We start from the raw sequence: 17,911 nt of genomic DNA, 5'->3' as shown, positions 1-17,911 counted from the left end.
ACAGCTACAAAGACCCCAGAGTTCAGGGGCATGGGGAGGGGAAGGGCAGCCAGGGTATCAGAGAAGAGGCCAGGAAAGCCACGGGAATAGAGGCCGCCGTGGATCCCGCCTCACCTTCAGGGGGCATCCGTGCCGTGAGCATGGCGAACCTCGAGAAGAGGGAAGGAGCCCCACACGGGCAAACCTCAGACCTGCACACCACCCTCCGCCGCCCAGTCACCTTGGGCACCTTGTCTTTCAACACAATTTGCCAAAGAAAGACCCACTGCAGAACGAGGTAGCCCCTGGTCAGCGGACTTGGACAGGCTCAAGTGCCAATGTGGCTACTCCCCCGGGGGCACAGGCAGACAGCCTGCAGTGTGTGCCTCATCCCCAGAGCTGTTTGAACGAAGATCACCTGAGGGAGCTCAGGGCCCTGTGCTCTAAGACTGCCCAGAATCCCAACATGCCAACCTACATGAGATCCCCATCCCAACAGTCCTGGCCATAGCTGGACTCTGGAAGAAGGAAAGTGACTCCAGCCCTGGGAACATGCTCAGGGCCTGAGCCTACTGCTGTCTACAGGAACCACTATCTCTGAGGAAACACATATTCCCCCCTTTCCTGATGGCTTTCACGTACCCAGCAAAAACCATCCCTGACCCTCACAGCAGCGAAGGGTGGCTTCTTGGTGCAAGCTCAATATGGGCACATGGAGTTCTCTAAGCTCCAGAAATCCCCTCAGGGGATGACAAACAGGTGTTGCCGCCACCTGTTTTTAGCATCCTGTTTTCCAGGAGGCCCCAGGGCACTGCAAGAGAAGCTACTGGAAACTCCACTTACAGACCAAAGGCCACCAGACAGCTATTCCTAGCCAGGGCAGCAACGAGAACACGAAGGGCATCCTGGAACGTGGCAGAGAAGCTGCAAGAGGGAAGTGTGGCAGGAATCTGCAGGGCCAAGACAGGGCCAGGTTGACTTAGGCGTGACAGGTCAGAGTTGGAATGGCCAGACTTCCTTCTCCCAGGAAGCAAAGCCTCTGGGCAGGATGGCTGGTTGGACCTCAAGACAGGGAAGACCCCAGCCACATAGCCAGGCCTGTTTCCCCACGGTGGCTCTCCACGGGCAAGATGATTCCCCAAAGGGAGAGCTATCCTGGCCGCCCAGCACCCTCCCCCAAGCTGCTCCAACTAACAGGTAGTACAGCAACAGGCTGGCTGGGCAGACAAAAGATGGGACAGAGGCAGCACTAGGCAGCAGCTCTCACTGTGGAGCCCCAGCCACTCATGTGTAAGTCACAGTGAAATTCACCAATGTTGGAGTCTAGAGCATCCCACACCCACTAAGATGGTGGCCACCCTCCTTGGACACCTCCAGCACTCAGTCCTCCTGCAGGTAAGAATGGGCCTGGGTCTCATGCATGCTCCTGGCCAGACTCTGGAGAGGTCTGAGCATGCTCTGCTCCTTGCAAGAGCTCACAGACAGCAAGGACAGGCCTCTCACCCCACACCCACCCTGACTCCCTGGTTCCACTCAAAAGTAATCTAACCCTAAACAGCACCGGGAGTGAAGCAGAGCGCAGAGAACGGCGGAGACGCGAGACGATTCCACCCCTTTACTCTGACCCTTTGGACACAACTCCCATGCAGGCTGCACTCCATGGGGATCCTGACACCCAGGAGGAAGCTTTGGCTACATGACAGTTTTCAGACATGTGGCCCGTTTGCCATTTGAGGATTACAGCAAATGATTCTATTGGTAATTTCTACCCCTCCCACAGCCTCCCCTCCAAAAAAAAACTGTACATGAGTTTACAAACATATTAACATATAAATAATGAGAAACGTCCTGGCGGGAGCCTCCCCGGTTGTCTCTGCTGGAGATTAACACTGAAGCGGGCGCTGTCCCCGCAAACTGTGCGTGACATCAGGAGTCTCATGGTGGCTGTTCTGGGCCAACTGCTGGCTTTCCTCACGCCTCCTCCAGGTTCAACCACCAGTAGTCTGTCTGCTGTGCCCAAGGAAGAGCCCAGAAGACGCGAGCATGAGGCAGTAGCTCCGTTGCCAGTCATCGCTCCGGCTCGAGCTCGTGCTGGAAGGGACGCTTCCTCTCCCGACAGTGCTTCTTGTGGGCCGGCCAGTCCTTCTGCTGGCACTGGGAACCGCAGTATCGGGCCACCTGGCAGCGCCCACAGATGTTGAACTCCCGTAGCTGAAACACAGAGCACCGTGGCCTCACTGTCTCACCTGGGAAGCGGTGTGGGTGGAAGCTACATCCTGGAATCTGGAAGACCTGGCAAAACCCCAGGTACTGAGGCTGGAGGACCTGGGCTCTGCTTAGGCCAACTCAACAGCAAAGGGAGAGCTGCCTTGGGCGGGGAGAGCCAGAGAGGCACCGAGTGGTCTGCTGGGATGAGCTCTGCAAGGAGGGGACAAGACCCAAACCAAGGCGGGCTGCAGAGTGGAGGTGGCCACGCCTCACTGCAGCACACCTACCTGCTTCTCGATCACTGTGCAGGGCGGGTAATGGCACTCGTAATAGGTGCAGGAATTCTCCTCCTCTTCCACCACGTCCCCATTGGCGTTATAGTACCGGGTCACATTTAGGACAGGGAACTGCTCTTCTATGGGGTCTGTGGGAAGCTGCTGAATTGCAAGCCAATACAAGCTTTGCTCCCTTAAAGAAACAAGCAGACACTTCAATGCACTTCAGCCAAAGAGCATCAACGCACGGGGAGGTGACACCACAAACGGAGATGTCCTCCTGCCCAGGACACCCCGACGCAACTTTTGTTACAGCAGCTTGACTTTTCTCAGGTCACCTCCACTGCATGTGCTTATCACTATGTGACACTAAACATTCCGTATGTTTTGTCTCCCACTAACACAGAAGCACTGCCACAGCCGCGACACTCTCCCCGACACCTGGGACTGATGGGCACGCAGCCATGGGCCCAGCCACTCAGGACCCTGGGCAAGACCAGCCAGCCCCTCTCCTGCCCTGGACCCTCAGAGGTGCCCACTACTGCTCCCCAGCCCCCTTCCCCTTCCACGATGGGAGCTGCCCTATGTCCTTCTGAAAACTCTTCTTGAGTGGGCCAAAGGCTTGCAACTGAAGACTCCCACCAAGAACTGAGGTCAGGAAGCATGTGCTGCATGCAGCAGGAGCAAGACCCACACGGAAGGACCAGAGCAGCTACTAAACCACCCTAAACCCAGCCCATTCTCCATGGAGGCCAGACCCTGAGGGACGTGCCTAAAAAGGGGACAATACAGCTGCTCTCTGAGCGCTTTGGTGAAGTCCTACGAGGCAGAAGCAAGTTTCAGACACAGCCAGTTTTTGAATGCAGAATGAGAAGAAAATATACCTTTGCCAAGAGGCCAGTTTAGTCAGTGGCTGAGCTGACCGTGTGGCCTCATACTGGCACAGTGTCACTAAAGCAGAAAACCCAGGTCTGGGAAAAGCCGGGATCCTACTCCAGACCTGACAAAGACCCCCCCACAAAGAGCCAGCCCACGTGGAGGCCACAAGCCAAGAGCCAGAAGGGCGCACAGCACCTGGCCAGCTGGGACTGCAGGCCCCTCAAGCTGACCTAGATGGCCATGCCTGATCATTCCTGAGCCAACCTGGGCCCACCTCCACCAGCAGGGGGTCCCTGGAGGGCACAGCTTCGGCAGGGCTTATCTTGGAATGGCCACAGAGAATAGGCCATGGTGGGGCAGCTAGGCCAGCTGACCAGGAACATCAGCCCACTGCCCCCTTTTCCAAACAGATGTTCTTAACTGAAATTATCTCCTCTCGTGACTATAAAGGGTGTTCACACACTCTGCCATAGACTGTGAGTCAGGTAACGACCTGGCTGAACCAGGGCAGAGGCAGACGCCACGGCTGGGTGGTGTGGTGGACAGTGGAAGGACTCACTGATCCAGGGGAGGGCACGTCCCAGCACGTGCACTGAACACACACTAACCTGGGGTGACCGAGGGACAAATGCTAGGGGTGCTGGCTCTGCCCTCCAAGCACCCCCACCCTTCCGGCTGATAACATACCCTGGCTGCTTCTGATGGAAGAGCCCTCCCCAGCCGGTGTAGGAGAGTAAATCAAAGCAAGCTCACTAGAACTGATCCCGGGACTTCCTCAGCTGCCACCAGGTCAGGATACACACCTCACCCCACAGGTGGTGAGCAGCCGGAGTGCCCATGCCACCTCCCGCAGCAGCCAATGAAGGAACAGTGTCGGATGAGGTGGTGGTGTCCCCAGCTTGCCGCATTTTACTCTGGGCAACAGTAAGTGCTTTGTTTGTGCTTCAGCCAAATTGATCTCAGTTTCTGTTACTTGCAACCAAAAGTCCACACTTACCTAATCCCCAAAAGGATAAAAATCCTACTCAACTATTTTAAAAGGGTCAGTATCACTCGAAAGCAGCATGAGGGAATTGAAGGGAACAAAACCACTAGCCCAGCTGAGAGCAACAGACACTCGTGGGCTCTACCTTTGCCCTGCGGAGCCTGGTTAGGGAGTAAAGCGGGTGTGGTTTGCAGGGTGCCCCTCCCGAGCTGCAGCAGCACCTGAGAGGCAGGAGCAGCAGTTTGAGTGTGGCCTTCTGAAGGCCTGGGGACTGTCCCCTGACATCCCCAACCGCCACCTTCCAGGTACTCCTACCATTTCTACCTCTGCTGTACAGAGCTGTGGCAAGACCCTGAGATGACTGACAACTGCGAAGATTCCACCCACAGCTGCCAACCAAACCCCAAACACGGAACCTTACCAAGGTCACTGACAACCATCTGCTTGGCCAGTCATCTCTGCCCAGGACCCCTCTGATCATGTTGGCTGTGCCGGTGCGGCCGGGGACTCACTGGCTCAATTCGGCTCCCAACCCCCATCCTGCTGGCCCCTCAGCTCTTCCCACAGGCTCTGCCAAGCTCACAGCTGGGCTGCTGGTGGGGATGGCAGGAGCAGCCCTCCCAAGTGGGAAGCCTGTGCCCAGCACTGTTTTCAGGACCACAGGGAGGTGGGAAGATGGGAGGCCAAGCCCCTGAACCACATGGTCCTGATTCCTTTAAGTCACTGCCGAGGGAAAATTATTTGGGAAAAGAACATGAAAAAAAGTCTCATCTGTGTGAGGAGGAATCCCAAGATGAAGAAGGCTGATGTTCTTCAGGGGTGCAAGCAGAAGCCCCCCTCCCACAGGGGCCTGCGCCAGCCCTGCCCTGGGGCAGGTAGCCGCCCTCCCCCGACTTCATCACACCAGCTAAAGAGCCGGTTATCAGAAGATCAACCCAAACAGATCATCAAAACCATTCCCACTCCCATTAAGAAAACAGAATCTCATGCTCTGGGGAAAAATAATAAAGATTCCAAGACACACAAAAGCATCAGGGCACAGAGCAGGAACACAGGCCCTTCTTGGTAACAAAAGCTTGGAGGCAGCCATCCTCAGAAGGCACCTCTGCCTGGCATCACCAGGTCCCCAAAGGACCCACCTTTGTTTGCTGGAGGTCTCTTCAGCTTTGGGCCGCCAGCCCCATGGCACCAGCTGCAGGTTGTCCAGGCGATTGTCCACAGTCACAGCGTTGAGATGCACCACCTGAAACCCAGGAGCGACGCCTCCCCTGTGTCGCTCCCTAGGAAACAGACAACTCTCTAGCTTGCCACTTCCGACCCTCATAAGTATTCCTGCTTCAGCATGAAAGACCAACCAGGCAATGTCAGCCATGTGATCTGATCTGGCCCCTCATCCTACTCATGAAGGCACGTCAGGAGGACGCTGCTGAGGAACATCCAAGTGCTCAGTCTGTGGCCTGCAGGACAGGGCCCACGCTGATGACTCAGGTGCTCGTCAGAGCTAGACTCAGAGAGCCAAGGATGGAGCCCAAAAGTCATCGGAACAGACAGCCTAGAGACAGCTCCCCGAGTGTTCCCAACATTTCAGACCCTACCACACACACCACAGAGGCAGCTACCTTCCCAGGGAGGCAACCCTTTCCCCATATCCCACCAACAGGTTCAGCAAAACTCAGCAGAAAGCAGGCCCCACCACACCCCACCCCCAGAGCAGCCCAGTCCAGAGCAAGTCCCCCTCAGAACGTTCACTTGGTGTTTGAAGTACCACAATATTTAAATTAGTCATTCCTTTGCATTAGTGGCAAAAGACACAAAAATAACTCTGAGAGACTTAGGGAAGGTGAGGCCAGCCCAAGATGGGGGAAAGGGGTTCTTCTACCTCCAAGCAGCCTATGCCCGTGAGAGCTCACACAGCACCCCTGTGGCGGGAGACAAAGGCAGCTGGGAAATACCCACCACAGCAGCTCATGGAGGAGTCTCCCCGCTCCCCTTCCCCGGTTTTTGTCAAAGGCATACGCAAATATCTTAGCACCATTTCCATCCGCATCAACTTCCATTCGGGCCTGGAAGGAACAAGAAGGTCTGTTAAAAAGCCTCCAATTTTCAGCAACATTTCACATCCCTGTTAGAAACAAAGAGGCCACAGGGACAAATGCCAGCCCGCTTCTGGGACCCTGGGGGAGAGCAGAGGTTCCCAGACACACAGCACCAAGACGACAGCCATGTTCCAACAACCACTCTGTCTACTGAGGCAAGAAAGACCCATGAACAACTCTTTGCAAAATTGTATGGACACAGAAAAATTGAACTTCCTACCCTTAAAAAAGCCCACAACCCAGTGGCTCACGCCTGTAATCCTAGCACTCTGGGAGGCCGAGGCAGGTGGATCATTTGAGCTCAGGAGTTCGAGACCAGCCTGAGCAAGAGCGAGAACCCGTCTCTACTAAAAATAGAAAGAAATCATATGGACAGCTAAAAATATATATAGAAAAATGAGCCGGGCATGGTGGCACATGCCTGTAGTCCCAGCTACTCGGGAGGCTGAGGCAGGAGGATCGCTTAAGCCCAGCAGTTTGAGGTTGCTGTGAGCTAGGCTGACGCCATGGCACTCACTCTAGCCCGGGCAACAGAGCCAGACTCTGTCTCAAAAAAAAAAAAAAAAAAAAACCCCACAACCCAGTGAGATGGAGAAACCCCTTAACAAGTAACTGCTGTACACATGTGAAGCACTGAGGGAAAAGTGTGGTGAGGGAGGCCACCGGCTCCTGGAGGCTTCCAAGGAGACAGCAGGCAAAGGGCAGCAGCAGGAATAGGAGTTCCTCATGTAGGGAATGCTAGGAAGGGGCAGGAGACCACATGCAGCAGAGAATGGGAAGCAGATGCGCAGCCAGAAAGGGCTGGCGGGCCCGGGGCCACAGAAGAGGTGAGCTGGCGCTAAGGAACAGCTTGTCTGAGTTAACATTCAATCACAAACATGACAAAATGTAATTTGCTTTCAGGAAGAGCCAGCAGCCAGAGTGACAACAGGGAAAGCCCAGTGTCTCAGAGGCCGCCTGGAGCTTCAGGGGAGGAGGGGCCACGGTGGGCTCCACGGGGCAGTGATGGTCAGGTTCTACCCAGACCTGCATTTTCGACATAGTAGCCGAGGGGGTCACAGGCCAGCGCCAGATGTCCTCTTGTGAAGCTGCTTGCTCTCAGAGCACAGGGAAGAAAACTCATTCTTCATCGTCCTTCCAGGGACTGACCAAAAGCAGCAGCGAGGGAACAGCCATCCTTACCTCAAAGGAGTAGCTCTCCACTAGTGGGATGTCTTGTTCATCTATCAGCGTGTATTTGGTCTGGAAATTAACCACATGTTTCAAACCATTACATTTATGATTTGCATGAAGGACAGCAACATCATAACCAGTAACAGGCAGGAACAGTTGTGTTTCCTCGTAACATAGAAAGAAACTACATGCCTCTTCAGACTGAGATGCATCAGCAAGCAGTCTGCACCAAAACGCAGGTGGATCATCAAAAGCAGTTACTGCCCACTTTAGTCTGTCCCAAAGAAGCAGGTCCCAGGCTTTAATACCCACCCCCACAAGACTAATCACAGTAAGTGGCACTTAACTCTAGCCTAAGTTTCACTGGAGTACACAGAAGGGTCCAGTCAGGATTGAGGCAGAACATCTAAAAGGTTTCAATTAGTGTTTATTAAGCTAGGGTGCTCCCTAAATTACCTTTTTAGCTTTTTGTTTGTAATGTTCCAGTTAAAGCTTTGAGAGATGGCAATGCAGCCAGTCACTGAGTCCAAAGGGGTCTCAGCTGACTGAGGAGCCGCCTTCCCCCAGTCAGAAAGCCATATCCCAACAGTCCCAGCCTGAGCCCTTGAGGAGGGGCGAGAAATGGGAACAGGCCCCCAAACGGGCCAGTCTCACTCTCGGAAGTTTCACTTCTCGGATCTGAACCCGTTTTACCTTAATCTGGCTGCATCTCTCCCGCCAAAGCTGCAGCCAATGGGGAGGGAACAGGGTTCCCACCCAAGGTAACGTCTCTGGCTGCTGCGACTGCACAGGCGGCTCCCAGGAACAGCAGAGCCTCAACGCCCACGTGGGCCATGGAAGCCCCAGCCTCAAACACGCAGAGGGTGGGGGCCGAGTAAGGAGCAGAGGAGTACAGGGGGTCCCTGAGTCTGCAGCATCAGGGCCATGGCCTCCTCGCCCCTGCTCTGGGGAAGCCTGAGTCTCAGCCAAGGGTTGGCCAAGTTAAAACGCGTCTGGAAGCTCTGCTGCGACCTGGGAGCCACAGAACCCTCACACGAGATCGGTCTCAGCGAGAGATGGGAGGTGGCGCCGCCTCGGAAAGGGCGCTGTGTCCAAACCGAGCGGGCGCGGATGCAGCCCCGACGCCGCGCTAGGCCCCGGCTCGCAGGCACCACCGGGGAGGCCCCGGGCGAACTCGGGCCGGGCCGAGCGCTGCCGGGGGCGCGGGCCGCGCACCTCCGCACCCAGCGCCGGACAGGGCCGTGGCCTCCGCTCCGGCAGGGCCGGCCGGCGGCAGTAAGGTGCGCCCGGAGCCCGCGGGTGTGCGCCCCGCCGGCCCGCGGGAAGAAGGCGGCGCCCGCGGGGACACGCAGCCGGGCCCGCGCAGCGCCCCCGCCCGCCCCGGCCCGGCCCCGCTCACCTTCCCGGCCACCCGGCCGAGCCGCACGATTCCCAATTTGAAGTCGGTCATGGCCGGGCCTGCGCTCTGGGCCGGCAGCGCCGCTCCCCCGGGAAGCGCCGGGCTGGGCCGGGGCCGGGGCCGGGGCCAGGGCGAGGCCGCGGCGCGTCGGGACCGGGGCGGGGGTCGGGGCCGGGCGGGCCCCGGGCGGGACGAGGCTGGGCCGGGCTCGGGCCGCCGCCGCCGCCTCGCGCCCGCCGGACCTGCCACGCGCCGCCGCCGCCGCCGCCGCCACCGCCGCGCGCACCACAGCGAGCGGAGCCGAGGGGCGGGGCGCGGCCCGGGACACACCCCCGGCCCGCGGCGGCCCGGCCAATCTCGGGGCGCGCACGGCGCTGGCCGGCGCGCGCCGCCGCGCAGCGACCAATAGGAAAAGGAGCAGTGCGCCGGCGTGCTGAGGATCTGGGCGAGCGCGGGGGAGGGGCGATACCGGGGGCGGCGCCTGCGCGGCCGACCCGCGCGACGTCAGTTTAGCGGGAAGCTTTGTGCGGGCGGCGGGGCTGCTCCCCGGGAGGGTGTCCCGGGAAAGTCGTTCTCAGCTTCGTTCGCCGCGACCCCCTCATAAGCTGCCTCGGTCCGCAGCGCCGACAAGAAGGAGGTGGCCCGAACGGGCGACACGCCGCCTGGCGGGGGCGACAGGGCCGGGGGGCATTGCTGTGGGGACGTGGGGAGGCTCGGAGGTGAGGGTGGGGGACCCGTGGGGCGGGGTCGCTGTGAGGTCGCGAGGGCTGATGTGAAGGCGGGGAGCGCGGGGGCCGCTGTGGGGGCGGGGGTCGTCGATGTGGGGGTGGGGAAGGGGAGGTGGCATGCGGTGGGCCCGCTGTGGGGGCGGGGGTCGCCAGGACAGCCTGCCGCCCCTTTTCCGCGCCCAGTAGTTGCTGGCTGTCTGAGGTACTGACCGCCTTGCTGTCTCCCCACAGGCCCGGGCGAGGACCACTGTGGCCGGGGGCTTCCCCGGAGCAGCCCATCCTGGGCCGACACCCCTTAACTCAGGTATGGTGATGCGCCCAGTCGGTGAACGGCGGCGGCTATTGGAGCCGCCCGGTCCTCATCTTCCGACGCAGGAGCTGCGGAGGCCGTGGTGGTCACAGACGCCAGTGTGCGCCCCGGGGCTGAGTGGGGGCCCGGGTGGCGGCGCGGCGGCCTGGACTGAGTGGGGTGAGGTCCTGTACTCATGCTGCAGTTCAGCTGCCCAGGGGTAGGCGCCGCCCTGCTTCTAGGATGAACCCCAGGCACCTGAGGATCTGCACAGGCTCCCAGGGAAACCCCTTTCTAGCTTGCCGGGTTCTGTTTCGGACACACTGACTCAAGGGGATGTGATTGCAAAGGGTTTTCATGAGAGAGGCCAGAAGTTCTATCTCTGGGCCTCCTGGGACTTGCTAGTTCCCCCAGACACCCCAGAGGAGAGGAGGGGCTGGTAGGTCCTGGCCCACCAGAGAGACATCCGGGTTCAGGCTGGTCCTTATTGCTCGTAACGTACCTGTTCTACTGACCTCAAAGAGTTGTAAAGGTGTAATGAGATGATGAGAAAGTGCTTTGTGAAAAGAGGTTGGGCCCTACAGGGTGGGGCTCAGTGGTTCCTCCTACAGGACAGTTGAGAAAAACTGGTGTATTAGTTCAGGTTCCCCCAAAAGTCAATTTGAAACAAGGATTCAAGTCCAAGATGTTTGTTTGAGAGGAGACCCCCCAGGAAACACCAGAAGGGGCATGAGGCAGGGAAGGGGGTGCTATCACTCCATTTACTGTGGTGGGAGGCAGTATAGAAACCATCTTGAGTACCTTCCAGAAAGGCAGGGAGCCGTTGCACTCACCCTATGCCCTGCCGCAGTTTTTGATGAGAGGCTGTTCCTGGGAAGGTTGCTTCTTGGCTCTGCAGCCACAGCTGGAAACCTGCAAATGTTGAGCACTGTGGCGCAACGGTGTGGGCAGGGCCCACCTGGCTCGGGGGACACACATGTGGACGTCTGTGAGCAGCTTTGTCTACCCATTCTAACCAAGTGTAAGGAACATGGCAACCCTCACCTCTCAGTTTCCTGTGAGGCTGAAATGAGGTAACCCTCGGGCACGCCTTCCTTACTTCCAGCAGCATCTGTCTCCCACAGACGTGTCCCCTAAAAAGGAATCCTGGACCCCACATCCCCTTCCAGCAAAAGTTCTTGAAAAGGTTGTTTGTACTTGCTGTCTCTTCGTATCTGCTAGTGAATCAGCTCTCTATTGCTTCATAACAAACTACCACAAACACAGTGGCATAAAAAACAAATACACTATCTCACGGTTTTGTGAGTTAGAAGTCCAGGTGGGTTTGGCTGGATTCTCTGCTCCAGGTCTCAAGACTGAAGTCAAGTTGTTAGATGGCTTGAGCGCTCAGCCGGGGAGTCCAGGGGAGAATCTGCTATAGGCTTATTCCGGTGGTTCCATGTGGTTTTGGGAGGTCCTAGTTTGCTGGCTATTGGCCTGGGCTCTTTCTCAGCTTCTTGAGGCTACCTGTGTCTTCAAAGCCAGCGGGTCCTCACACTCTCTCTCTGACCTCGCTTTCTGCTTCATTTCTCTAACCTTCAGCTGGAGAAAGTTTTCAGCTTTTAAGGATTAGATTGGGTCCACCCATGTAATCCAGGATAATCTTCCTATTTTAAGATTACTAATTTGCAACCTAATTACATCTGTGAAATCTCTTTTGCCATGTAACATGACATATTTACAGGTTGCAGGCATGAAAGAGTGGCAATCTGCCTACCACCCAGGTCTCCAGGCAACCCATTCCAATTGGGCTTCACCTCTGTCATCCACTGAAACGGTTCTACACCAGTGAATAAAACACATAAAAACTCACATCCCAGTGAGGGAGGCAGAAACTACACATATTGATTGAGTAGCTACCAGCTGTGTTAGGAAGTGAGGAATGCAATGAGGAAAACAGATCTGCACAAGGGCAGGTTGAGGGTCTTCGTGAAGGGGTGGACATAGTAGTCCTCATTGAGAAATGGCATTTGAACAAACAGTGTCTGGGGGGAGGCGGGCAGCCAAATGGGTATATGGGGGGAGAACATTCCCGGCAGAGGGAACAAGTGCAAAGGCCTTGAGCTGGGAACAGGTCTGGCACATTTGAAAAAACAGGTGGCCAGCCGGGTGCGGTGGCTCACTCCTATAATCTAGCACTTTAGGAGGCCAAGGCGGGAGGATCGCTCGAGGTCAAGAGTTTGAGACCAGCCTGAGCAAGAGCTAGACCCCGTCTCTACTAAAAATAGAAAGAAATTAGCTGGACAACTAAAAATATATAGAAAAAACTAGCCAGGCATGGTGGCACATGCCTGTAGTCCCAGCTATTCGGGAGGCTGAGGCAGAAGGCTCGCTTGAGCCCAGGAGTTTGAGGTTGCTGTGAGCTAGGATGATACCACAGCACTCTAGCCCGGACAACAGAGTGAGACTCTCTCTCAAAAAAAAAAAAAAAACCCAGAGGTGACCAACGCACTGGCTGCCAGGAAGCAATAGCATGTGGGAGGGTTAGAGTGGACGAACGTACAGTTTGGGCATCCACATGCAAAAATCCAAAATGCTCCAGAATCAAACTTTTTAAGTAGCCACATGACAGTCAAAGGGAAAGCTCATTGGAGCATTTCAGATTCTGGATTTTAGAATATGGAATGCTTGACCCAGTAAATATAATGCAAATATTTCAAAATCCAAAAAATTTTGAAAGCTGAAACATTTGTGGTCCCAAGCCTTTTGGATAAGGGATACTGCACTGGGGCAGGAGATGATGGTGTTTGGACATGTGTGGTGGAATGGTCTCTATGTCGGGATGAGCCAAGTTCTCACCGGCTTAGCAAAATAAAAATGTATTTCTCACTTACACTACATGTTAAGGTTACAAGGCAGTTGAATATATGAGTATAGTCCTCAAGGGAGATGTCTAGACTGGGAGTATAAATTTGACATTCATTAGCATATTTATTGTATTTAAAGCTCTATTAGGCCAGGCACTGTGGCTCACACCTGTAATTCCGTGACTCTGGGAGGCCGAGGTGGGAGGATCACTTGAGCCCAGGAGTTGGAGGCTGTGGTGAACTGCACTCCAGCCTGGGCAATGAAGTGAGACTCTCAATCAATCAATCAACCAATAAAATCTCTTCTAGTACAATACATTCAGGCTGCTATAACAGTGCCGAATACCTTAGACGGGGTAATTTTTGAATAATAGAAATTTATGTCTTACAGTTCTGGAGGCTGGGAAGTCCAATATCTAGGTGTCAGCAGTTTCATTGTCTGGTGAGGGCTTGGAGTCTTTAAAGATGGCACCTTCCTGCTGTGTCTTCACATGGCAGAAGGACAAAAAGGGACAAACTGGCTCCCTTAAGGCCTTTATAATGGTACTAATCCCGTCCATGAGGGCAGAGCCCTCATGGCCTCATCACCTCCTGAAAGGTCCTACCTGTTAATACTCTTACATTGGGGATTATGTTTCAACATGAATTGGGGAGGGACCACGAACACTCAGACCGTAGCAAAAGTCATGAAACTGGATGAGATTATCGTGAGAGAAAATGTGGGTAGTGAAAAAGGGAGGTCAAGACTGAGTCCTAGGTGCTCACTTTAAGGGGAAAGAGAACTAAGATGTTAGGAGGGAAAGCAAGAGAGGGAGGGGGCCTAGGAGCCAAGTAAAGACTGGCAGAGGGAGGATCAGCCCTGTCAAAGCTGCCGGTAGATTATGTGAGGCTGCGGTCAGTCCGCAAACAATTCCCGGTCTGTGGCCTGTTAGGAAACGGGCTGCAGCATCACTGCCTGAGCTCCGCTCCTCACACCTTCCCATCCCCAGTCCGTGGAAAAATTGTCTTCCACGAAACCTGCACCTGATGCCGAAAAGGTTGGGGACCACTGCCAAGGTGAAGATCAGGAATCAATCAAGGGATTTAGTAACACGGGGCACTAGTTCCCTGGAGAAGCACGGTTTTGGTGGAGCAGTGGGGAATAAGTGGGCTAAGGAGGAATGAACAGAGAGGAATTGCAGACCACGAGATAGACAACTCTTCAAGGCATTTTGCTGAAAAAGGGATCAGAGAAATGGGGCTGAAGCTGGAAAGAGAAGAGAAGTCAAGAGAGATTGTTTAATGGTGGGAGAGGTGTGTTTGTTCACCGATGAGAATGATTCCATGGAGAAGTAGAAATTGATGATGTAGGAGAGGGATGAGAGAATTGCTGGGGAGAGAATGCGTCAGTTTTAGGTGGGAGCATGGGTGGCTCACCTCAGTAACAGTATGTATGAAGGAGAATCTCATATGAAGATTCTGGAAAGGTTAGTGGATGTGTTGCTAGGAGTTTGGGGGGTTCTGATGAGGACTTTCTCAGTGAAGTAGAAAACAGGGTCACCAGCTGAGAGTGCGAAGGAAGGAGCAAGTGTTGGTGACCCAAGCACAGAGGGCCAGAATGATGTGACTAACTCATGGCTCGGGCACTGGGGGCGGCGTCTACAAGAGGGATCATGATGCCTGGCTGTGGCATTTGAACTGACTGAAGAAGGGGCGGTGGGTTGGAGGTCCTGGTGGGGCCCAAGGGATTGCTGGGGTCACGGTGCCGGGGGAGCGAGCTGGAAGAAGAGGTGGTCAGAGGTGCATAGGCTTGAGGCTGTGGAGGGCTGGTGGTGGTGGCAATGACCGTATGTTTCAGTTAACTACTGATATGTTACAAACCACCCCAAAACAGTGACTTAAAACAACACTGGTTTCTTATTTCTCACAGTTCTGTGAATTGACTGGGGGTCTTCTGCTCTCCATGGTGTCTCTCATGTGGTTGCACTCAGCTGGGCATTCAACTGGAGCACCTCACTTCTCCTTCCATGTGACTTTTCTCTATGTGGTGTCCCATTCTAGGGCTTCCCCACATAGCCAGGTGAGGTAGCTGGGACTTCTTGCAGCATGGAGGCTGTGTTCTAAGTAACATCTCCTATTGGGCCTCTGCTTGACTCATGCTTGCTGGTATCCCACGGGCCAAAGGAAGGCATATGGGCAGATCAGAGTTGATGTAGGAGGGCTCAACACAAGAGCATGGATACTGGGAAGCGTGGTCCCCTGGCGGAACAGGCTGCCACAATGCACCCTATGGCCTCTAACGATTCGGTATCCAGAAATCCAGTATCTTGCAGTCTGTATCAAGTCTAGGTGTGGGTGAGGCACCTTGGGAATGGCTCCTTTTGCTCTAGAGGCATGTGAAATAAAAGACACGTTTCCTGCTCCCGGCACCTCCACAATCAACAGCCAAGCACAGGATAGCTGTAGAGATACCTTGATTCAGGGAGGAAGAGGGCACTGAGCAGTCACTGGTCCATAGCAGTTTTGAAATCCAGCCAGACACATGCCATAGTTCCCCTGACTCTAGGGACAGGGAATGTTCTAGATCGGGGTTGGCCTGCTCCCTGCAAGTGGTGCCCCAGTCTATGGTTTTAGCAGGTTTTGGCTTCTCCTCTGGGCAGGCTCTGCACTCTGAGTCATCCTTTTTTCTCTTTAGGAAATGGCTTATGTTTGCAGCTGAGGAGCTTCCTCAGCCTACTTGTTGCCCATGGAAAGTTGGGGCCCAGAAGCCTTTTTTATTTTGAACTCTGTCCCTCTTCATTCAAGCAGATACAAACCTTAAAAAAAAAACAAACCGTTGTGGATGTTCTATGCATGAAATTATAACTCACTTCATAATACAAAAGCCACACCACAAAGCTCTTTGAAAAGGCTCTTCCTTACTGTAGGTTACAAGTCAGGTACTGTGGGACAATGACCTCAAGATTCTTAGAAGCTGTTTTGTATTCTAAGATAGGCATACAAGAACACCCACCCTCCCTCCACTCCCACCTGAAACACTTCAGAGGTCTTAACCAGGGATCTCACAACCATACACAGCCTTGGGTTGCTTTTAACCCTGAGGTCATGTTTTGCTGGCAGTATCTTGGGTTTGGTCTTCATCCTGACTCCATTTCTTACCTGAGAGTCTTGTGCTGCAGGCAAAGGCTGGCAATGAGAAAGAGTTGTATTTGCCAATGCACTAAAACCTGATGGGAGCCTAGGCGCAGTGGCTCACGCCTATAATCCCAGTACTCTGGGGGGCCAAGGCGGGAGGATTGCTTGAGGTCAGGAGCTCAAGACCAATCTGAGCAAGAGTGAGACCCTATTTCTACTAAAAATGGAAAAAATTAGCTGGGAGGTATGCCATACACCTGTAGTCCCAGCTACTCGGGAGGCTGAGGCAGTCGGATCGCTTGAGCCCAGGAGTTTGAGGTTGCAGTGAGCTAGGCTGACACCATGTCACTCTAGCCTGGGCGACAAAGCAAGACTTTGTCTCAAAAAAAAAAAAAGAAAAGAAAAAACCTGATTAGAAATATTTTCCCTAACTTCTGCTTGAATACAGGACAGTTTATTCTTTTCTTCTTTCTTTTTAAAAAATTGTTTAGAGACAGGGTCTCACTGTCTTGCCCAGGCTACTCTCAAACTCCTGGTCTCAAGAGATGCTTGTGCCTCAGCCCTCCCAGAGTTCATCTTTCTCTTTTTACTTTCACCTTATCGTAAATAACTGAGAGAAGCCTACTGGCCCTTTAAACTTTCAGTCAGAAAAGTCAGACCATAGATTAATTTTCTGTCTTCCATGTTACAACAGGCAATGGTCTTGTCAGGACATAAACAGTCCACACTGTCTCCAGCTTCTAGTAGCAGTTTTCTCCCCGCCCTTCCAGCCTCCTCCTGCTGCCTGGCTCCAAAGCAAATGCCATATTTAAAGTTTTTGTCATAGCAGTATCTCACTTCTCGGTATCAATTTCTGTTCCACTCATCTATTGCTGCATAATAAACCACTCCAAAACTTAGTGACTTAAAACAACTATTTAGTCATGATTCGTAGTCTAGGTTGGGCTCAGCTGGTTGGTTTTGCTGTTGTTGGCTGGCGTGGTAGGTTGTCTCAAATTGTCACCATCAATTTCTTCCCTTCCTGTAAATATGTGTTGCTGTACTCATACTGGTCCTATGACTGTTTTGATGCAATTAATGTGGTAGAAAGTTCTGGGACGTCTGAGCCCAGCCTTAAGACTGGCACCCTTAGCTTCCTCCGTCTTGGGGGCCAGCCACCAGGTGATCATTCTCACTATCCTGAGGCCATCACGCTGTGTGCAACCCCAAGCTAGCCATGTGGAGAGGCCACCTGGAAGAAAGAGATGCCTGACCAGCCTGCAAGCATCCTAGCCACCCCAGCTGGGGGAGCAGACGTGTAAGTAAATAGCAGATACTGCACAGAGCACCAGAACCGCCCAGCTGAGTCCAGCCCAGTTTTCAGAATAAATAATAAATTGGGGTGGTGGTTTGTTACGCAACAATTGATAGCTGAAGCTGCTGGAGTCACTCATACAGCTGTGTATGATTGAGGCTGGAAATCCAAGACGGCTTCGCTCGCATATCTGGGCACCGTCTTGCTCTCCCGGTGATCTCTCTAGCAGGGTAACCTGGCACCTCAGGACTCCGAGGGAACAAGAACATAAGCTGTCAGGCCTCCTCAGGGAAAGGTCTGGAACTGGAGCTGCGTATCTTTCATTGCAATTCTCCCAGTGTAACGCAAGTCATGTGCCCAGCTCAGATTCAAGGTGGGAGGAGTAGGGTAGGGTGAATGCAAAGGAATGGAAGGAACTGTTGGCTGACATCTTCGAAGACAAACTGCTAAGCCCTAGGAGAGAGCTGAAGCCAGGCAGCGAGGGCTTTTGGAGGAGAGGACTCATGAGACTGAGAAGCTGTATTAATGATGTTTTTTATTTTATGTATTTTATGATGCTTTGACATCTTGGTGGTGTTGCTAATCGGGGACAGCCTGCCCCTTCCAACGGTTGACTAATTGCTAGAGATGGCAAACAACTTGCCTG

At 54.1% G+C, this 17,911-nt stretch overlaps 1 protein-coding gene across 1 annotated transcript; it reads right to left on the bottom strand.

Moving 5' to 3' along the window:
• Nucleotides 1–1,579: 1,579 nt before the first annotated feature.
• Nucleotides 1,580–9,295, bottom strand: ZMYND19 (zinc finger MYND-type containing 19). Its single transcript, XM_045562338.1, has 6 exons — nucleotides 8,995–9,295; nucleotides 7,605–7,664; nucleotides 6,283–6,389; nucleotides 5,466–5,606; nucleotides 2,475–2,655; nucleotides 1,580–2,190 (listed from the first exon to the last, which is right to left on the bottom strand). Exons 1-6 carry the CDS (start codon nucleotides 9,043–9,045, stop codon nucleotides 2,047–2,049), a joined length of 684 nt encoding a protein of 227 aa, XP_045418294.1. The 5' UTR covers nucleotides 9,046–9,295; the 3' UTR covers nucleotides 1,580–2,046.
• Between the last annotated feature and the right edge of the window lie 8,616 nt (nucleotides 9,296–17,911).

The sequence above is a fragment of the Lemur catta genome, chromosome 10, assembly GCF_020740605.2.
Source record: "Lemur catta isolate mLemCat1 chromosome 10, mLemCat1.pri, whole genome shotgun sequence".
Lineage (NCBI taxonomy): Eukaryota > Metazoa > Chordata > Mammalia > Primates > Lemuridae > Lemur > Lemur catta.
The sequence above is the reverse complement of the archived record's forward strand: the minus strand, read 5'-3'. Positions and strand labels throughout refer to the sequence as shown.